This window comes from Ostrea edulis, chromosome 2 (genome assembly GCF_947568905.1).
Source record: "Ostrea edulis chromosome 2, xbOstEdul1.1, whole genome shotgun sequence".
Classification (NCBI taxonomy): domain Eukaryota; kingdom Metazoa; phylum Mollusca; class Bivalvia; order Ostreida; family Ostreidae; genus Ostrea; species Ostrea edulis.
The window spans coordinates 2708317-2732184 of NC_079165.1; the positions used below are offsets into that span (position 1 = coordinate 2708317).

Sequence of the window (23868 nt, forward strand, 5' to 3'; positions counted from 1 at the left end):
TCTCAGAAAATCACAGTAGTTATAATGAGTTATTCTGATAGAGCTAACATCTTATATACACACAGTAGTGTTTGGGGGATAAAGATTCCAGCTGTTTCAACCATTGTTCTTATCTATTACCATTATTACATGAAATTAACCACCAACATTTTAAAACTCATGCATCTTGCAATCATTTGTTGTAATTTTAACATTATAATTTCTTTTGTTTATATAGAAACAATGACCGAAACATTGTATGACAGTTTATAATTCACTGCGGAAATTTTTTACCCGATTTTTATAAAATTCGAACGGAAGTCAGTTTTTTCCTACTACGCAAGCATGCGCAAAAGGCAGTGAATGAATTGGTCATCATTTACAGCAGCTCTCGTATGTAAAGGAAAGGGAGAGCTACTTAAAACCGCACAACTCCCAATACAGCTAAAGTGTGATTACGATCTACAAATCCGACCATATAAGGTCTGCGGGTTTTGCTCAAATGACGCCTTTTACGGTAGCAGGCTTTAAAACCATATACCGAAAATAGACGCCAATCTAATTTTCGAATGTAACTAACTTTTGAAATAATTTTCATACACAAATAAAACTTTCAGAATATTTTTTTATAAACCAGATGGTGTTTTTAACATTTGTGCTCGATAAATCCTAAGGTATAAGTATATATGTTTTATTGGTTTATTCTAAGTTTACATGGTCTTGAGGCCTGGCTCCGTGACCATATACTTAGAATAGTCAAATTTTCAAATTAATATATTCAATATAGTACTGATACGGACAGTCAATCAAATTCATGTTGAGATTACTGAGATTACATAGTCAAATTCATGTTAAGATCACTGAGATATCATAGTCAAATTCATGTTGAGATTACATAGTCAAATTCATGTTGAGATTACATAGTCAAATTCATGTTGAGATTACATAGTCAAATTCATGTTGAGATTACATAGTCAAATTCATGTTAAGATTACCGAGATTACATGGTCAAATTCATGTTGAGATTACTGATGATAGTCAAAATTTTCAAATTAATATATTTAATTTAGTATTGATACAGACGTATTCAATCAAATTCATATTGAGATTAGATTTTAAATATGCTTCAAAATGTCAGTAAGGAATTAGTAAAGTAAAAGTATATACAAAATCTTAGTTTTGACTCCAGTATATTCTCAGTTTATGGTCTTGAGACCAGGCCTTGATTTAAAAAAAGAAGAAAAAGAAATTAAAAAAAAACCCACTTTAGTGGAAACTTGGACTGATGCCTGTGATTCTACTCAAATTTTCACTGCTCAAATAGTAAATAGAAGAAAAGTTTGAGATTTTTACGAGAAATTCAAGCCTGTTATCGGACCACAACAAACTTCTATAGCTGCGCAAGTGGAAAATCGGTCAACCTTAAATTTCGCATCACAACAAGAATATCTGATGTTGTCTCAGACATGCTCGCGAAGACGCACATTACGTAACAGTGGAAAAAAATCTATAAGGGGATCAAATTAACAGGGCTTCGTTTACCATTGTTCAATGAAGGAACGTTGGTTTGTATCGCTTACATCGTCTCATCCTACCACTTAACTGTGAGGACGAAAATCGATCTCCGGTTAACCTCTTGGCGATGTGTGGTCAAAAATGCTTAATTTTAAGAATTTCATTTCACAGACTTCCGGTGTTGTATTCGAAATTTCGTGGTTCCATGAGAAACCCGAGGGTGACATATTCATGTTTAATAATAGAAAAACACCACATGCAGTTTTAAAATAATATAAGCTTCCCTTCATGAATTCATTAGTGCAAAAACTTAGTCATATATTGTTATCGTTGACAGAAGTGTAAATTGTATAAAGCAGGAGGCAAAATCCCAGTATTCTCCTCGTGTCAAAACAGTTTGGTTAATGGATCTATTTAAACATGTTAAAGGTTTTAAGTTAAAAAAAAAAAATTTTAACATACACAATTTTGAATGAAAATTGGACATTTTAAAAAAGTATTCTTTAAAATTGATTTAAAAAGACACATGTCCAAAGTATATACAATCATGTAGCTTTTTATGAACGGTAGCACAAACGACGACTAACTTCACCTAAGGCCAGAATTTCGGTTTTATGCGGGTTTCTAATCTGGACCTGGCTTAAAATGTCTAAAAAAGGAAACGAAATAGTGTTCCCGTAAGCTTAATATAAAAAGATTATTATGATCTTTACAATGTACTCGCTAAAAATAAACTAATAGCCAATCTAATTAAAATTAGATCCTTTGATCCGCTCATCTACTATCGCTACACAAGGATCTAACAACTCTCCATAAGAGGTCATCTCAGATTGAACTTTTGCATTGACCAATCAGCGATCGGCTTGAGAATCGTCGGTGCGATTGTATATTCTCGGAAACGACGTCTTCCGAACGTATATATAAACAAGTAAAATGGCTGCGGCCATACCAGCCTCGCCGTCCACACCACGCAGGATATATAGTTTATGTAATATTTGTTGTCTGTGCGGGTTTTCATTTCTAATAAAAGAAGTTGATCGAAACGGTACTGCGACATGGAAGAAGCTTTCGAAGCTGAAACTATACATTTAGTCGTATCATGAGTATTACCTTTGTAGCCAACGCTTAAGTAACTGATACGAGACAGCTTTTTGGTCTGGTCCTTCATCAGGCCTATCAATGGCGAACATACGAGTACATGTCCAGCCTCACGACTAGTTCGTTTCTGAGCTGCAGCGTAAACCTGGAATGGCAACGACTTTCCAAACCCAGTTGGCAAGACAGCAATGCAATCTTTCTTCTTTGTAATATTGCTAATTATTTCCTTCTGTTCCGGTTTCAGAGCGTTCACGCCAAAATCCGGTAATAGTTCTTCGACAATGTTTTCGATTGTAGGCGCCGCCATTTTTTCACACTCCCGAACAGTAGTTTAGATGCGATATTCTGATTGGTCAAGAGATTAGAATTTGATTGGGTGCTATTTTCTCAACAAAGTTCAATCTGAGATGACCTCTTATGGAGAGTTGTTAGATCCTTGTGTAGCGATAGTAGATGAGCGGATCAAAGGATCTAATTTTAATTAGATTGACTAATAGCCATCCATATTGCTCTATGTGCAAGAGCATGCACACTGATCTAATACATGTACACTCGGAGGGTCTAATACATGTACACTCGGAGGGTACAGCGCACGATCAGTGACCTTGCGGGTCGTTGTTTATGTAAAGTTAATGACTGAGTACATTTATAAAATAGAAACATTTGCCTTTTGTATTTAACATTTATTTTAAAATCACACTTCCATGATCTTATCTATCATATCCGAATGCACACAAACGCATTAGATGTCATATCTATTCATAATTGTAGTCTCTACCTACCCTCTATCAAACATTGTAATAAGTTGCAGAAAAGTTTAAGTGGTTTTGGTTCTCAACAATAAAAGGGTTGACGAACTTCCTTTAGTATGCCCATAGAAAAACAGATACATACAGACAGTGTATACACTATTACAGGGTATACACTATTACAGAGCATACACTATTACAGGACATACACTATTACAGAGTATACACTATTACAGGGTATACACTATTACAGGGTATACACTATTACAGGGTATACACTATTACAGGGTATACACTATTACAGGACATACACTATTACAGGGTATACACTATTACAGGGCATACACTATTACAGGACATACACTATTACAGAACATACACTATTACAGGGTATACACTATTAGGAAACCCTTTCTGGAATCTCTGAGAGGATACGAAACATGCTATAGATGTTATTTTATTTATTTGACTACGGATTACACCGTTTACCTGATCAAGATATAGGGATCACGGTGGGTGTGACCGGTCGACAGGGATGCTTACTCCTCCTAGGCACCTGATCCCCACCTCTGGTAAGTCCAGGGGTCCGTGTTTGTCCTACTCTTACTTTTATATTTTTTGTAGGACTTATATGAGGTTGATCACTGTTCGTTATCTTCACTTGTTCATCTTCTTCCTCTTGTCAGGATTTTGTTGTTGTGGGGTCTTATCTTTTGAGGTTGTCCTCTTTTATGTCGTCTCGGAACACTGGTAAGCAGGGATGGGGATCTACCCACCTGACCCTGGGCAAAATTAAATTATTCTGCCTATTTTTATTGACTTTCAATTGTGAAATACTGAATAGTAGACCCCTGGAATATCCTGAATTCCAGGAAAACAATTACTATGAACCCCCTTAAGAAAAATATTTCTGGATCTATTGAATGTTGTAGAATTCGAAAAGATATAAAACAGTCTTCAAGTAAAATTCTGTGCTAGAATTTCATTACAGCCCCCAAAAGATGATAATTATACTATTTTAGAACAGAAATGAAAATTTCTGGAATTATTCTATATGACCATTAATTCTTTAAATACGTACATGAATTGAATATAAAGGATAAGTGCTATGTGAAAATCAGAAGAAATATAAACTTAAACATTTTCCATAGACGCGTGACAAAAATGTTCGATTAACCTCGTGTTTGATAATCAGATTAAGGAGTATCACTAGTCGGCGGTACGCCGGGCGTCGTCAACTTTCCACGCTACTGGTATATCTACTAACGCTGATAATACGAACTGGTCTAGAACTGAAATCCCTTCCGGGTTCAAAGGTCATCGAACCAGAATGGTCTTTACAAGTACAATGTGCTTTGTTTATGTACACAAGCATGTTTTACAGCCTATGTACAATGAAATATTTTATAATGTAGATCTAAGAAATTGGACACCGTGATAAGGTGTCCTTTATAAATAGGTCCCTTAGAGCGATAAATGCCGTTGACATAAAATCATAAATTTTCTCGACACATGAAGCATGTTGAATTAGAACCCTTTTGAATGTCGACCGACATGTCAATTTTCTATGTTCCGGTTTTCTTTTTCAGTTCGAATATCAAGTTTTTAAAACGCGGGTTCAGAGAGAACAAGAAACTCAAGTCCTAAAAGGCACCAGAAATGATTTCAAAATTCGAATTCGGTGAATTATTAATATCTCGAAGTGACAAAACCATTGTATTTTTTACAGTTATTATCTAAATCGTGTGTTATGATTTGATTCACCAGCATATGGTTTTGACTAATTCGTTCACTTGGTGAATTTGAACTGTTTTTACTATTGTTACGCCTACATGCTCTCTCCGACTCGGATATCGTGCTTGTTCAATCAGAGATTCTGAAGGCTAACAGGCCTTCCGGCTGCTCGCTTGATCTAATGCCAACCTTCAAACAACTCTCGTCTGCTGTTTCCTACCAAAATTAGCGACATGTAATATTTAATCAGTTTTTACAATACATTTTCCCCTTGTTTTGTTGTATCGGATCATTTCTTGGAATACGTAATTGTGACGTCAAAAGCACTTTTACTGGTTACACGAGAACAAGCGTACGTGAAATGGGTATTGTTTGATAGACAGGATTTTAAAAAGTCGAGTTATGAAAAGTTCCCTGGTCCATCAACACATGTACATATCTTTCAATCAAGAGATATTTACCTACATATAAAATAGTGCTCGTGTACTAAATACAAAAATACACATAATAAAACTTGCTATTTAACAGATAAAGATTTCAATGAGGAACATGAGTACAACATTTACAGCGACAGACCATTATAAAACAACAACTGATTAATGATCTCGTGGGGGTGAAAAAAAGGTAAAGACGTCAACGGCGAAGTCCGCAGATGATGAAATCTTCCGCAAAACAAATATTTGGCCATTTGGCGCTTTGATGTCACTGGGAAGTCATATACTCAGTGTTGGAGGCATGAGTCAAATATATGCTACTACGAAGTTTGTAAAATTGTGAGGTCGATCAGTGCGCTTTGACCGAATTTTCTCAATTCAAGTATGCATTGAGTAACAACGGGAAAAATAAGCCTAAACCAACATGGGCTGTGGTTAATTGTACGTTAGGAAGTCGGTCGTTCACAATAGGAAAGAAATCAATCGACATATAGATTGAACAATCATAAAGTACAAGGGCGAGACGGAAGTTATTATTATTTCCAGTTATGCCGACAAATGCTTTTCAACCCGACAGAAGGGTACGGGATACAGATTTTATCTTACCCAGACCATTTTAGCGATTTTTGACCCGTAAGAAAAGACTTTCGCCACACATTGGTAGAAAACCACTACTACCAACACATCCTGTCGCCTGGCGTTTTATTTGTCAATTATTCAGCGTCCTTCTGACCATATTTCTGTAAAATCACATCTAAAACAACCACAATGCAACAGTGCTATTCAAACAGGACCAATTTCTTATTAGCTAAATAGGTTCTTGTCTCCAGTAGAGAGAGAGGACATATGGTGGGTAGTCTACAATTTAATGAGAATATCGGTAAGGCATTGTAATAATATCCCTTATGTCCTTTCTGGGCCCAGCAATCCGTATACATACAGTCTGGCGTGGAGGTCTGTCTCTCAATCCATTACACTCAGTTACGTAGACTGTCTTTCCTAGGTAATAGTACCGTAATCCACGTCTCTGTATAGACTTACAGTACCTGTAATAATTTGCCCGGACAGGCGTCTGGGTCACAGTACACAACAATTAAGCTTGCATATTATGCCCTGTCCAACTATGTTTGTCTTTTTTCATGTTTTTGCATCTTTTTATCGAAGAGGTAGATTCAGTTCAAAACGATAATGATGACGTCGGATTTCGCTGCTCTCACCTAGAGATGAAAGCACTTTGATCAAGAGATAAAAAAGACCACAGAATACGAACATCCATTACAAACCATCCAAAGCACTAAAAATGTATCATTTCCATCAACATTAAAACTACCGACATGAGCTCTTTTCAAAAAAGAAACGCATCGATCAGAATATATTTATTTTTTTGACATTTTCAAGGTAAATCATACATCGTTACGACGGTCTATTTTAATTTGGTATCAACTGTACACATATAATGAGATGGCGTCTGCTTTGCACTCGGTTCCCCCATAGTAGCTCTGTCAGTAAATGGTTTATACCCGCTCTGAGTTTGAATAAACAGCTCGGGAATCGATTTGTGGTTAGGGATTTAAAGATAAACTGTGCTTCGATATGTACAAAGACCAGTTTGGCAACTGGGGTCATTTAAAAGAATTTTTGAAATAAAGTCGGTCAGGAGTTAGTCGACACAAACTCCCAACACCCTGTTTATGGGGGGAACTATCTGTATATTCTACAATCACGTATAATGTTCAAGGTTGAATTTCAATTTCGCTTCCCTATTAATCTCGTTTCTTAGAAATTAAAACAGATGTCATTTACTGAAAACAGCAAAAGGAAAATCCAGAACTTGTGTGGCAAGTAATCATTTTTACTCGTGACTAAATGATTTGTAGTCTTCTTTTTCTTCTCGCGGGAGTAAATAAATCTTCGATTCAACTTACATTTTAGAAAAACAAATATGACGCAATTCACATACGCAATATAATTTGTAAAATAAACAATCTTATCAGATTCAACAAGTTTTTTCTGTCATTTAAAAGTTAAGGTCGTGTGCAAATAGGTATCTAAATATGGAATCGTCATGTGACACGTGCGTCCGCTTCTACGTATATTTCGCAATTAGAGCGAATCAAAAATCCCAGGTATTCTTTTCTTTCATTCATAAAGTTTTAAGTTTTGTGTAAGCTGTAACAGAAATTAAACATTTGACGTATTTTACTTTAAACAATTACAAAACAAATTATTAAACGAATTATGATTAAGTATAATCTAAATTTTGGCACACTAATGCACGCCGCATGCTTGAGATATTTTCTGGAAACTGTAGAGAATATAATGTTTGAGTTTGTTTTTTTAGAATTAAATAATAAAGAAAGTTGATTTATAAATTCTTTTTCCTCTTATTTATTTGCGTCGAGGTAAATTTTGTAAACAAGCAAATTTCGTAATCTGCTGTGTGTCGTCAGTAAACAAGACTGAGCGGAGTGCAAAGGTTTGCGATGAGTCAATAGCAAGCATGCGCAATAGGTATTATAGTCCATTTCATCTTTCTCCTTAACGGTGACGGGGGAAAACCAGATTTGGTGTACTTCAGAATTATCTTTATCGCAACATTGAACGAATTCCACAAGATGTACCAGCGACCAACACGATTCCGATCTTATCCATGAACTTTGCTTTCGGCTATCTCTCCTTAACCATTTATACAAGAATACACATGCATGAGCAAAATGTAAATACGCAGTTTTGTCAAGTTTGATGGAAAAGAGGAGAGAATCATAAAATACGTGTACTGCGGTTAAGTACAGGTTACAAATAATGATTATGGAATTTAGTTATTCTCGGCAGCAGTTATATATTCATCATCGAGTCGCCATTGTGAGTGGAATTCCCAGCTTTCAGTAGCTGTCTTCTGGAATTAATCACCAACCGATTTATCATTGCCTAGAATCAACACTCTGTCCATAAATCAGCTTGAACACATGTGTTGTAACCAGGTCATCGGCGGACCTATTGTCGCACGGTAGCAGCGGTGAACAGGTCAGCATGTGGCGGTCACTATTAGCGCCGTGGTCAATTATTACATTTAGTTGTTCTTAGGAAAATTCAGGGGGAAAATGACCCTCTCTTTTCCAGATTAATAAACAAACCAATTACTTTTAAAATAAGAGGGTCATAATGAAATACTGTAAATATTTTTTGGAAAATTTCGAGTAATAACAATTAAACTCAACATGCTTGTAAAACAAATGAACAAAGTGTGCTTCGGTATATAGGGGCATATAACACTATGCCCCGTTTTGGTCACGTGGAGATCAGGGTGGGAATAGGTCCTCAGTACCCCTTGCTTGTCGTAAACGGCGAGTAGATGAGGCGGTCCTTCGGATGAGATTCCAAAAACCGAGGCCCCGTGTCACAGCAGGTGTGGCACGATAAAGATCCATCCCTGCTCAAAGGCCGTAAGCGCCGATAATAGGCCTTAATTTTGCAGCCCTTTACCGGCAATGGTGACGTCTCTAAATGAGTGAAAAATTCTCAAGAGGGACGTTAAAAAATTTGCAATCGATGGTTTGACAGATCTGAAAGGTTCGTTACGGATGTAGCAATATTTTGTGCACTTTAAACTCTTACAAACCATCATGACTTCTAAGCTTCCGTTTACATCTACTTGTAACATTTTAAATCACGTGGTATCATTCCTCATGATGCCCGTCATCCTCTCGATACACATTGTTCAGATGATGGAATGGTCCAAAAGTCTTTAAGATACCAAGTGGCAACACAGAGGCGGAAACATTTTTTCAATGTTGACCCTTGATGTGCTTTCAACTTTGAAAATGTAACATTTCTTCCACATAAACAGCAGGTAATCACCTGCATATGGTGTTTATATATCTCAACTGATTCGATATGCAAGAGCTTGTTCTGGGTATATAGTCAGTTTTTAAATCGAGGTAAGCTACTGACAAACAAGTTGATGGTACAGGGATTTCAACAGTCTCGATTGAAGTCAGCATTTCGTAAATTCTATGGTCGTTATAACGATCTAGTTCGTCAATACAACCTCGCATTGGGTCAAATGCTGTTTGACGTGTTTCATACCGATTGTTAAGCCGTTCTTGGCACGCTGATTTTGACTGCGGATAACTCCGTTTACCTGATCAGGATATGGGGCTCACGGCGGGTGTGACCGGTCAACAGGGGATGCTTACTCCTCCTACGCACCTAATCCCACCTCTGGTGTGTCCAGGGGTCCGTGTTTGCCCAACTGTCTATTTTGTATTGCTTGTAGGAGTTATGAGATTGATCACTGTTCGTTATCTTCACCTTGCATACATATTTAGTAGACTTACATTAGGGCATCTGCAGTCACACACAAGGTGACGCTCTTATTTCACCCATTTCTGATACCCGATATATTCAAGTGACCAGTGCCAGTAGTAAAATAAACTTGTGAGCCATAAAAGAAAACAATTCAGAGGAAATATTTTGAATATGAAAATTGTATAAAATTTGTCAACGTAATTTTAATCAGAAATATCTTGAATATGAAAATTGTTAAAATTTGTCAACGTAATTTTAATCAATCTACGACGTACGCCCGTTCCATGCAGATGTCTGATGTTGAATTATTCAACTCAGACCCATCTTCCAAATGCATCCAAACGGTTGTGTATTCTATAACACCAGCAGTTTCAAATTATCCAAATTTCTAATAAACTTATTATTATACGACAACATCTGTGGGTAGAATACCACTAAAACATTATAGGTAAAAGTACACTATTCGTGTACAATTTTTTTCTATGACGTCAATAAAGGAATCATTTTCACACTTTTTTCTAATGTACTTGTAATCAAAAGTTTGAAATATTATCCACACTTTGATTTAGAGAGCAGGTGTCAACAGACGCCATTTTCATATATTTTTATTGTACATATTAATTGTGTCAGTAATGATGTCTGATCACGTATGCGCTGTTTCTCAACCTCTCCAATGAAAAGAGAATATCGATATGAAATACTATATGAATATTTTGCTGAAAGACTAAACTTTAAAAAAAAAATGAAATTACGTCATTTCCAAAATGACATCATAATGGTTTCTTCTGCTTTGGCACTAGGTGATATTCATATGTTTTTTCTTGTATCAATTATAGCGCTCTATCTCAACATGCCATTAGTGTTGCTACGTTGAAATGGCATGATGAAAATGTACAAGTGTGACTAGATATGGGTTCCCGGCGCTGCGTCCTGCCTAAGACGTCCAAGATACATGCAGGTGACTGGTCCTTCACTGAGAGCCCGGAATTAGAGGGGGAAATCACGGGTCTTTCAGATGTGACCGTAAAAAAACGTAGGTCTTTCGTCACGGTAGGCATTGACACAAAAAATAACAAGAGCAACGCCAACGTGGCATAATTTGCCCGTAGATTTTGCTCAAGGAAAACATATTTTAGTGGGATTCATATTTTAGTGAAGTTAGAACTGTCCTCTGTGAGCTAATTCATTATCATGGTGATCAAATATACGAAGTTATAATATCCAGGAGCTTACGGTTCGGTTTGTATCCTGCCCACAAGGTTTTCCTTATAAGTGATACTACGACCTTGACCTTTGACCTTGAAAAACCAATAGGCACCTTCCTCTCATCATGATGATCAAATATACCAAGTTATAATATCCTGGAGCTTACGGTTCAGTTTGTATCCTGCCCACAAGGTTTTCCTAAAAAGTGATACTACGACCTTTGACCTCTCACCTTGAAAAACAATAGGCATCTTCCTCTCCTCATGGTGATCAAATATACCAAGTTATAATATCCTGGAGCTTACGGTTCGGTTTGTATCCTGCCCACAAGGTTTTCCTAATAAGTGATACTACGACCTTGACCTTTGAGCTCTCACCTTGAAAAACAATAGGCATCTTCCTCTCATCATGGTGATCAAATGTACCAAGTTGTAAAGCCCTAGGGCTTATGGTTCAGTCTGTATCCTGCCCACAAGGTCCGGACAGACAGACGGACGACGCCATACCATAATACGTCCCGTCTTCGACGGGCGTATAAAAACCACTGATACGGCGCTACGCATGGATCAAAATTGTTGCACATCACGTAAAAAGCTGTGACGTCTCTACGTGCATGAAAAAAAGGAACGGACATGAAGAAGAGGACCGGTAAACATATGAAACTTTCCGTTTTTTGCATTGTTAAATATATTATTACATGATAAAATTCCACGCACAAGGATCAATAATGTACCGGTAAGAAAACAAACAATTGAAATCCTTATTCTTACAGCATGTTGAAATATGATTCTATGAGTGTGAATGAACTTCTATAAACTGCAAATAGAAGAGTTCCAATCACTACACACAGAAGAGTTCCAATAACTGTACATAGAAGAGTTCCAATAACAACAAATAGAAGAGTTCCAATCACTACACACAGAAGAGTTCCAATAACTGTACATAGAAGAGTTCCAATAACTACACACAGAAGAGTTCCAATAACTACACATAGAAGAGTTCCAATAACTGTACATAGAAGAGTTCCAATAACTACACACAGAAGAGTTCCAATAACTATACATAGAAGAGTTCTAATAACAATACATAGAAGAGTTCTAATAACTACACACAGAAGAGTTCCAATAACTACACATAGAAGAGTTCCAATAACTGTACATAGAAGCGTACCAATAACTGTACAAAGGAAAGTTCCAATAACTACACACAGAAGAGTTCCAATAACAACACATAGAAGAGTTCCAATAACTACACATAGAAGAGTTCCAATAACTACACATAGAAGAGTTCCAATAACTACATACAGAAGAGTTCCAATAACAACACATAGAAGAGTTCCAATAACTACACACAGAAGAGTTCCAATAACTACACATAGAAGAGTTCCAATAACAACACATAGAAGAGTTCCAATAACTACACATAGAAGAGTTCCAATAACTACATACAGAAGAGTTCCAATAACAACACATAGAAGAGTTCCAATAACTACATACAGAAGAGTTCCAATAACAACACATAGAAGAGTTCCAATAACTACACATAGAAGAGTTCCAATAACTACATACAGAAGAGTTCCAATAACAACACATAGAAGAGTTCCAATAACTAAACATAGAAGAGTTCCAATAACTACACACAGAAGAATTCCAATAACTGTACATAGAAGAGTTCCAATAACTGTACAAAGGAAAGTTCCAATAACTACATACAGAAGAGTTCCAATAACAACACATAGAAGAGTTCCAATAACTACACATAGAAGAGTTCTAATAACTACACACAGAAGAGTTCCAATAACTACACAAAGAAGAATTCCAATAACTGTACATAGAAGAGTTCCAATAACTACACACAGAAGAGTTCCAATAGCAACACAAAGAAGAGTTTTAATAACTACACACAGAAGAGTTCCAATAACTACACATAGAAGAGTTCCAATAACAACACATAGAAGAGTTCCAATAACAACAAATAGAAGAGTTCTAATAACTACACACAGAAGAGTTCCAATAACTATACACAGAAGAGTTCCAATAACTACACATAGAAGAGTTCCAATAACTGTACATAGAAGAGTTCCAATAACTACACACAGAAGAGTTCCAATAACTATACATAGAAGAGTTCTAATAACAATACATAGAAGAGTTCTAATAACTACACACAGAAGAGTTCCAATAACTACACATAGAAGAGTTCCAATAACAACACATAGAAGAGTTCCAATAACAATGCATAGAAGAGTTCTAATAACTACACACAGAAGAGTTCCAATAACTACACACAGAAGAGTTCCAATAACTACACATAGAAGAGTTCCAATAACAATGCATAGAAGAGTTCTAATAACAATACATAGAAGAGTTCCAATAACAATACATAGAAAAGTTATAATAACAACACACAAAAGAGTTCCAATAACTACACACAGAAGAGTTCCAATAACTATACATAGAAGAGTTCTAATAACAATACATAGAAGAGTTCTAATAACTACACACAGAAGAGTTCCAATAACTACACATAGAAGAGTTCCAATAACAACACATAGAAGAGTTCCAATAACAATGCATAGAAGAGTTCTAATAACTACACACAGAAGAGTTCCAATAACTACACACAGAAGAGTTCCAATAACTACACATAGAAGAGTTCCAATAACAATGCATAGAAGAGTTCTAATAACAATACATAGAAGAGTTCCAATAACAATACATAGAAAAGTTATAATAACAACACACAAAAGAGTTCCAATAACTACACATATAAGAGTTCCAATAACTACACATAGAAGAGTTCCAATAACTACACATAGAAGTGTTCCAATAACTACACATAGAAGAGTTCCAATAACTACATACAGAAGAGTTCCAATAACTACACACAGAAGAGTTCTAATAACTACACACAGAAGAGTTCCAATAACTACACACAGAAGAGTTCCAATAACTGTACATAGAAGAGTTCCAATAACTGTACAAAGGAAAGTTCCAATAACTACATACAGAAGAGTTATAATAACAACACACAGAAGAGTTCCAATAACTACACATAGAAGAGTTCCAATAACTACACATAGAAGAGTTCCAATAACTACACATAGAAGAGTTCCAATAACTACACACAGAAGAGTTCCAATAACTACACACAGAAGAGTTCTAATAACTACACACAGAAGAGTTCCAATAACTACACACAGAAGAGTTCCAATCACTACACACAGAAGAGTTCCAATCACTACACACAGAAGAGTTCCAATAACTGTACATAGAAGAGTTCCAATAACTGTACAAAGGAAAGTTCCAATAACTACACACAGAAGAGTTCCAATAACTACACATAAAAGAGTTCTAATAACAATACATAGAAGAGTTCCAATAACTACACATAGAAGACTTCTAATAACTACACATAGAAGAGTTCCAATAACTGTACATAGAAGAGTTCCAAAAACTACACATATTTCTCAAATCAAAATAAAACCCACAGGGGAAGACTACATTTGAATCTCTCAAAAGGAATACGGAATACACCTTTTAAGTAGATCTTGTGTTTAGAATGATAAATTCTTGGATTGTATCACAAAATATTTTTCCAGTTTGCTATTTTAATGGTGTTATTGAATGTGATACAGTGATTACCAGTAAATAACGTGTTCACCTGCAGCCACTTAATTGTTTGGTTTATAGAGGCATTGTAGATTTTCAGGCTTAAGAGTTCAGTATTTTATGAATTTCATATTCGATAAAGGAGGACTGTCCCTTATGATGAAAATACTATGAATGGCCTCTTCATGTATAACTTCAAATGGTACATTATTCTGATATTCTCTATAGTGTATATAGAGTACTTTGATCTATACTGATTTTAGAACATGACATCCAGTACAAATAGTGTGACGTCAGAATAAGCGGCGGAAGAGTTTCCACTGCCCTTAAACCCGGCATTATTTTGTTGCTTATAAATCGTTACCTAAGGTCTAGTTCTAGAACATCATTAAAAAACCAGCGCATCTACATTGCAAACCATTTAATCATGGGTGTGATCTTAATACCACGATCCAACAGCTGGTTGAAGATTTACCTTTCCATGACCGTATGCTGAATGTGTTGTTTTTGCTCAATATAGCCTCCTTTACAGATAAACTGGTACAACCTGTTTGTTGTTCTCCAAGTTCTTGTTTCTCGATGGCCCGTTTTGTACCCGGACATTTTTAGGATCACATTTCTGAGCTGTGTACTTTCCAAACAAAGAAACCACAATTCGGTGAGTTATAGGGTACAAAGGGCGATTGTTAATGGCTTCCTGGAGCGCAAGATCTCCAAATTGTATGGTGAAGATATCTTAAGCAATTCTTTAAAAGATAATACGCTTATTTTCTTTCTTTCAGTGTACTGGGAACAATGACGTGGAAGAAAGAATAGTTCAAACTGAATCAGCTAGAGAATAAAATGAGATAAATGATATCTCACTCTTTCATGTCATTTGAGGCACATAGGAATATCATGGCAGGCGTTTTGTTCTCTTTCAATCGGAATCTCTCGCTCTATAGTAAAGGACGAGGAATTCCGATTGGTTCTGTTCCCTAGGGGTTCTTGACGGTTCAGGTATGAAATCCAAATAAAAACGTAAACGCAGATTTAGGGAGTCATACGCGTGAACATACTGCGGCTGCAGAGCATAAGATGCGCTTAATCACCAAGTTTGATGTGCTCTCTCCTTTCAAATTCAACTCGAGTATTTCTATGTATAAAATCGTCGTTATCTTAAAAAAACAATATATAATATTTGTGAATATCAAAAATATAATGAAAGGAACGAAGTCTCATTTTGAACATGGATTTCAACATCTATGGACGAATTTAGAGCAAGCTTATGATGGTAGCAAAGTTGCTAATGGTCAAGGATAGTTTTTTCAAAAGTAGTCCAAACCCCAATGTCTGGATCACGTGATCAAAACTTTTGCTACTCGGAAAAGGTCTTGTCATAAGTAATACACATATCAAATATGAAAGCCCCATCACCATCCATTCAAAAATTAAGACCAGGGTTATTTTTGGCGGTCAAACAGACATACTATATGGAGCATAATATTCTATCCGACTTTACTTAGGAGCTTCTCTCAGTAGAGTTACATGCATGTTCTAAATGAAATTCAGAGTTCCACTGCTTTAAATACATTAAATACCCAGAGAATAATTTCAGACCCATATCAAAATTAGAGATTGGTACATGTAACTATTAAGTATTGGAGAAAAATCAGCTCTTTTTGTGTTGAATTATGGACATTAACATTATTACATTTTGAATTTTCACTCAATCATTAAACAGATCTGCATCTAAACTGTTCGCATTATTGCAAAATTGATAACGTAAGATATTTAGTTTTCAAATACCTACATTATGTCACTTTGGCGGTGTATCACAAAATGGTTTTTGATACGGATTTATATTTATATAGTGAGAGAAGTATTAACTGACCATTCATCCACAGTTTGGTCGCTGATGTCTAAATTTGTGGTACATCACCTACAGCTGGTGACATCTCAATACGAGTGAAAAACTCTCAAAGGGACGTAGAAGAAATAAACAATTAATTACAATGACCCTTTGCACTGTTATGAAATTTTAGCATGCACGTTCAACATATGATATTGGTATGTAGAACTGAACTTGACGTCAAGCAGTGGATTGTGTGCAACATCTCCAACTTTGCCATACTGTCATGGTCGTACGATTTTGTTGAAGATAAACCGCACAACCTGCTACCTAAAGACAAAACCTGTTGTCGCATGGGTAAATCTGAATATACAATCGAACAAAGCTCGATCATCTGAACGTTCAACCTTTAGATATTGGTCACGACATGGATATTTAAAACGAAACCTGGTTTGTCTCCGTCGTGATGAGACAAAACCTGGATGAATGTATGCCTACTACATCGAGACTTAAGTTGCATATATAGATTGTATCTCATTCGCTATTATGTTAGTATAAGATTGCTTTAGTTACGTCAAAAAATATTTCTTTCAAGGACCGGATATCCCCTCGAGGTCACGCGAAAGCTAGGAAGTCTTGTCGCAGATTTTTGATTTGATGGCAGTATGTCGGAAGGTTATTGGTTAAGTATGTATATTGCCCGATTTTTTGTTTGTTTTGTAACTAGACAAGACAACAGTGTCGGTATACAATAATATTTTGTTGTAAGGTTTATATCACAAGAGCTTTGTTTGTTAGCTTTTAATTTAAGGCACGTCAAGGATATGTGTAAATGCAAAATAATGTCGGTTTATGTCATTATTCTGAGTTTAGTAATATTCCATCATTACCTGCATATGTTTATGTCTCTCGTTTGATCGGCAAGAGCATGTTGTCCGTATGATCAAATCTTAAATCGAAGCAGACTAATGACAATTAAATTGATGTTACAAGGGTTTGAAAGTCTCGTTTAAAATCAGCATTTCGTAAATTATATGGTCTTTGTAGTGATCTAATTTACAAATTTAACCTGCCATGAGGTCGAATACGGATTTTGACTACGGATTACTCCGTTTACCTGATCAAGATAAAGGCCCCTTGGCGGGTGTGACCAGTCAATAGGGGATAGTTATTCCTCCTAGGCATCCGATTCCACTTCCGGTATATCTAGGGGGTCCGCGTCTGCACTATTCTTAATTTTGTATTCTTTATGAGATTGATCATTGTTATCTTCACTTCCATATTTAGGGATGTAATAGAGATTGATCACACGGAATTATGTATCTCTTCATGCATGCAGATGTTTATTGAAATCAAACTACGATTTAGCAGATTGAACACTACGCTTCAACTCTTCAATGAATAGTCCAATCACATAGGGTATTAAGAATTTCACAATTTCTCTGTGTTCAACTTTAAATTAAATATCTGCATATATTTTCGTAAAGTGCATACATTCAAGTATATTTCATCACATTTATATTGGTCCATTTAGATTTCCATGCGCATAGTTTTATGGATGCACACATGATACGATATTTACATTTTCAATGTTTTTGTCTCAGCTATATCTACAAATTGTAATGATAACCACTTCCTCATGAATGCATTGCAGTTGTAACAATGCGCGTATGAATCTTGATAAATATAGTGCGTCTATTTTAACGACTGAATTGAAAGTAGAATGTAAATACAAGAAATAAACTTCATTTTTGAAAACACATTAAGGTATGATCTACAACGCTTCACGCCGGCAAAGTTTTTACGAAGCGCTACATGAGGTATGTCGGCGGGAAGTGTCGTAGTACATACCATAGCCGTTTTTCATGTGTTAACGCATTTATATGAACTAAAGAGAGGGATTCTTCATCTATTGTAACAAAGAGGTTAGATAAGTTTTCCTATGTTAGATTGCAGTCTGAACGCACTATAGCTGGACATCTACTGCACCCCGAGAGTAACCTGAACAGACTAAATGCTTGTCATTGAAACATCTGTGGTAAACTTCGGCATTGTGAGTCGCAACCTTCGATCTATTATGTACCAAATATTTGAAATATGTTTATGCAATTTGCAGTTCAAACAACGGACTGAAGCGCAGTCATTTAAAAAAAAATCTGTTTCTATTGAGAAATGATACGCACTGTATCCATGTATTCTCTAAGTACGACACGGTCGGTTAAATATTGTTATTTATTTTGTCAAATTTTAAATGCTACACTATAAAGCTATCATCAAAAGAGTACAGCAGCAAGCTCAGCCAAGCCGGAAGCGGTCTTTGTAATTTGACCGGCAGTTTACATTAAATTCTGGCTATTAAGATGGTCTCTGCTGATTAAGGAGCCTGGTCAGCGCGTGGGTGTAAAACATCCGCCATTTCTGGCCCGCACGTGTAGACGTATCGGGTTCCTACTGAAATTCATGACCGCTATCATTGCTGTCGTTTAGTATTATTCGTGTATTGATGACTAACTAAGTCCATGCTTTGTAACGAATTTTTGAGAGATGCAAGATGTTCGATAAGCGCGGGGGGAAAAAAACTACTGAAGACTTCAAACTACTCACATCTAATGACAAAAAACCACAACACAGATAGATTAATTTTATAGTTGCATTTCGCTTAGCCTTTGATGTGTGCATTAGTAATGAGTAAAATACCACAGTGGTGATGCATGTATACAGGACTAGCAATATCTCCTTATTATTTTGTACGTCTCTGTACAGTTGTTAAAACAGGGGCTTCCCCTACATTGGATAGTATATTCATCTCTATTTTTCGACATTGGCAATGAGGATGTAGTGTGCGCTTTTGTTAACCATCCGGGTATTCTAGATAAGTAATTGTATGACGCGGCCGATAGCTTTGCGCTACTTTTATCATACTTTACAGATATTAGTTGACGTCAGTGATGTTCCTTTTTACAAATTTAAATTCTCTTTCTCCCCCCCCCCTCTCTCTCTCATACACGATTTGCAAAGTTCTTTGAAATATTCCAGCGCAAGGAGACCTGTTTTCACTGAAAACTTCTGTATTGGGTTTACCAAAATCCGTCATATCCTTTGACAGAACTCGGACCCACTTTATGCTGGCAATATTATGATATTACCGTTTTATAGCAAACTGGACTCGAATACGGAACGGGGCAGTGTTACAATCCTGGTCTTCAATGCGTGCGGACCGCACCAGTCTGGAAAAACCTGCATTTTATCAAATTAGATTCAATATAAATGCAAATCGCATGAGACTGTACAAATGACAAATGTGTTGAAATAAAATAACCTTGATAATGAATTATTCATTAAGCTGAAATATTTCATTCATTACTCTAAAGTTGTCGAAACTTTTTCTAAATGAGATGTGAAACCGGTTTCGAAATTCCGATAAGTTTTATTTCAAGGAAGGCGTATTCAAAACAGACATTACTAATATTTTAAGTATCGCACCTGTAATACGAGTCAAGATAACATGTCGAGTATTTTGCAATGCGCATATTGGATTAAATATCCCCCGTTTTACTGTAGCCTACAATATTTGTTAGAATAGAATTGAAACTTTCGCACTTGATGAGAATAAAATCGTGGCACACACGTGTATAGAATTGAAACTTTCGCACATGATGAGAATAAAATCGTGGCACACACGTGTATATTGGATTTCCCACTTTCCGAAAATAAGTGCACACTCTAGAAACTAATTCATATATACTGAAATAACCACACAATCACCTTATGCATTTCATTGAGGATTCCTCGACGGCGAACTCTAGACTTACGCGCATGCATTCCGCAGACGAACCTGATAGTAATCTAATAAAAAGACTAGATCAGGGGTTCACATAAAACTTACATAACTATTCACAACACGTAAGGTCACCTTAACCCTATTTTACCTACTTGGCGACTCTCTCAAAATGCATGAATATTTTCTTTTCTGTAAAGCCTCGGGTGATTTCAATATGGATTTAAAGTCTCCAGTTGTTTTAATGCTTCTTTTCATTCAAGAATGTATTTAGTCGATGAAAATGAATTTGTAGGTGGTCGAACGGTCACGTGTCAGCGAACAGGAATGTTACTAATGTGTAATAAAATATAAAAATACGCCTTAGTATCATGTATGATATGTAATGTCGTAAATAGGAGAGAGAAAAAAAAACAAGACAAAAGAATTAGAATATTTCTTTTTATCTATAAGGAATTCCTCGGGCATGCTTACAGAGTGCTCATGCACCATGTGCTAGCTCGGGTCATCACCGTTTGTTATGACATACCGCATTCCACTGGCTACAGAAATACATGTAGCATAGCATGAACAAACTTGAAACTCGGGTCTTATACGATCTGTCGTGCTCGTAATATAGTGATCACTATTTGATAAAATGTTCATTTACTGATCCAGACGTGAACCCTTGCATGAAGCACCGCGTACTCTTTAAAGACATTTGATACTTAAAAAAGAAGAAGAAAGAATGAAAGAAGTTGCATGGGTTGATATATATTTTGTAGCGTCCATAATTCATCAATAAATCATATGATATATTTTATTACTTAGTTTGGTTGTAATAAGTACAAATAAGAAATTCCTTTTAAATTTTTTTTAGGGACTTGTAAATTTTCTATGATGTTCAAAAGTTGAAACATATTACATCTCTATATAACTATAAATTTTCCCTTCTGTTTTGGAGTTAATTAATTGAGATTTTATGGGAATAAATTAAATTCCACACGATAAATTGTATTAATTCTACTTATACAAACATAAATTTTGTTATAATTTTTATCATTTTGAATAAAGTTTGTAGCAAGTGTGGGTAAGCCTTCTCCTGTTGTCAGTGAGACCATCAGCACTTTAACATTGGGACTACTTTATCCAAGACATTCTGGACTAAATCCTGAAAGATTTAAATGTCGTCAAAGGATAATAAATAGACTGATATGTATAAAATCTCCCACGATCTTTGACTCAGAATAGATAATCATTGTAGCATGGAATTTCTTTCATTCATAACATTCCTTTACAGACAATATATTGCAGGCTAAACTTCATGTAGTTCTCCATGTCCGTCCTTTTTACTTCGCATATCGCAATTTTTCACGCAAGATCAATTTACATGTTACTGGCAACTATCCAGGTCACCGAGAAAAATACCCCCAAAAATTCGTAGATATAACATGCACACCGTAGAATTTGTAAAAAAAAATAAAAAATCAAAAAGAAAAAATCACGAGAAGTCTAAGAGTGCACTTGTTCACCCACGAAAACATCCTTGAGACGACGAAAGGGAATTCAGTTAATGACTTCTCTGTACCGGGATTCGGCGGTGAGTTTGTTTCTGGAGATAGCATACACCGTGATTCATGAACGAATTGAACAAATAATACAGACACGCAACACAAATTACGAGCTTGTTATCGCTATACGTTAGGCAGAAGTGGGATAAGAATAGATCTTACCGAGACCGGAGTCATGTGACGAACTGTCATAGTAATATTTTCTCAGAAAAACAAGTAAATAAAGTGTACTACATGGGCACAGAGTGGCGCTGAGTAAGGGAGGGGGGGGGGGGGTGGGCAGATGATGGTGAAGATTGCGACATGTGTACATGCAACACTAAACATCTAACACTAGTCAGAAACACTTTTTGAGCAATCGGAATAAATTAGTCACGCCTTGCATCTCCACAATAAGGTACTCGCCTTCTTTCTCAGTGTCACCTTCTTAACAGTCATATAACTAATTAAAAAGTCTGAAAAAGTGTGCAATATTCTTACGGAACAAGGGACCATATAGAATATAGGTCTAGTGGGAAAGGGGGTTCGATTTCCGATTCTCTCCGTTTGACGTGTGAAACCTAAGACGGTCAGCTGACTTGTAGCTTGGCCAGTCACCCAGCATTAGAAGTGAAGGTCATTTATGACATTAAAACAGAGGTCTCATGCCACGCAGAACGGGAGGGTGTGCCGCCTCCCTCTTTTGACGTTTATTTTCCGTGCAAAGTTAGTTATTTTCACATACTTAGTATCGGCTGATTGTATCCCACAATTAAATCAAGTAAGAATGTAAGCTTGAGCTGATGAATCGAACCCAAGGCATGTAGTGAAGGACGACCCCCCCCCATCCCCATCCAAATTAAGAAGGAAAACAAGAATTATTTCAGAACATGAACCCCCCCTCCGTGGTGCAAAACTGAAAAGTGTTATACACACGTATCATTTAATTGAGTAGTGCCAAAACAATTCAAACTATTGAGCAGACAATATCTTCATATGTCCAGAGTGGATTAAATCTTGACCTTTGAAAATGTGAACTCAAAACCAACAGGGGTCACCTACTCCTTAGGATGTACATGTACCAAATTTGGTGTCAAGCAAATGATTCTTAGAATATAGGAGACACTATATTACTACGTCATGTTTTACCCTTGACCATGTAAACCCCAAATTAACGGGGTCATCTATTCCTTATGATGTATCAGTGTATAAAGTTTGATGTCGGTCAAGCAAAGAGTTATCAAGATATTGAGCTGACAGTATCTTCCTATATCCAGAGTGGATTGACCTTTGACCATGTGACCTCAAAATCAATAGGGGTCTTCTCCTGTTCATAACCAACTAACAAATGAAATATCATTACGATCAAGAGAATGGGTCTCAAGATACTAAGCGGACATGTAGTCTGCCGATCGACATACCGACAGGTGTAAATCCATATGCCCCTCTTCTTTGAAGGGGGCATAAAAAAGATAAGTTTCGTGTTTAGATTTGCTCGTCAAAAATTTTAGGCAAATGTGAAGCCAAATTCTCCGGCTGAACCTCAACCCCCAACCCCCCTCTCCTTTTGAAAAACGATGTTACATACCTGTTACGGTGAATGTGAGCGCCAAGTATAGCTCAAAATGTAGTACTTCACCTACAGCTGGTAATGTCTCTATATAAGTGAAAATTTCTCGACGTGACGTACAACAACGAAAAAGCATTTAGCAAGCTTTGAAGCATGGATAGGACATTTATCTAAGGGCACACTACTCTAGCCAAAAAATGTGAATTAGGTACATTGCGTGTTAGGTATATATTCCATCTATTTTGTGTATTTGTCAATTTCAGTCCCCGTGCTCCTGGTATTGAATAGATAGAAAATTAAATGGAAATATAACATTGAATCTCTCAGCAAACCGCAAGTATCTGTTGATATTGGGATTCTGCAAAGTACAGTGTATGTAGGTTCAATCACTTCTGCTGATGATTGGGTAGATTAGACATATTGATGCACGTTTCACTGCAGTGTCTGCATGTTATAATCCGTCACAAGGTCATCAGCAGAAGTTCATTGCAGCAACACGCAGGGGCATGCGCATCTATTCACTTGT

General features: G+C 36.3%; 1 protein-coding gene and 1 long non-coding RNA gene across 7 annotated transcripts in view; one reads left to right on the top strand and one right to left on the bottom strand.

Moving 5' to 3' along the window:
- The window catches only part of LOC125679958 (ATP-dependent DNA helicase RecQ-like), a 28024-nt gene extending 24952 nt beyond the window's left edge, over positions 1-3072 (bottom strand). For all 3 annotated transcript variants that reach the window (XM_056157290.1, XM_056157289.1, XM_056157288.1), the window contains exon 1: positions 2605-3072. In XM_056157290.1, coding sequence (XP_056013265.1) covers positions 2605-2899 — 295 coding nt within the window. In that variant the 5' untranslated portion in view covers positions 2900-3072. The remainder of the gene's footprint in view (positions 1-2604) is intronic.
- LOC130052407 (uncharacterized) overlaps positions 1-21881 on the top strand; it is a 30090-nt gene extending 8209 nt beyond the window's left edge. For 2 of the 4 annotated variants that reach the window (XR_008800754.1, XR_008800756.1), the window contains exons 2-3: positions 15167-15292; positions 15417-21881. This is a non-coding gene — a long non-coding RNA (uncharacterized LOC130052407). Of the gene's footprint in view, positions 1-5751; positions 10851-14881; positions 15293-15416 lie in introns of those variants that run through there. The other 2 variants (XR_008800755.1, XR_008800753.1) reach the window with 2 other exon arrangements.
- The last annotated feature ends 1987 nt before the right edge of the window (positions 21882-23868 follow it).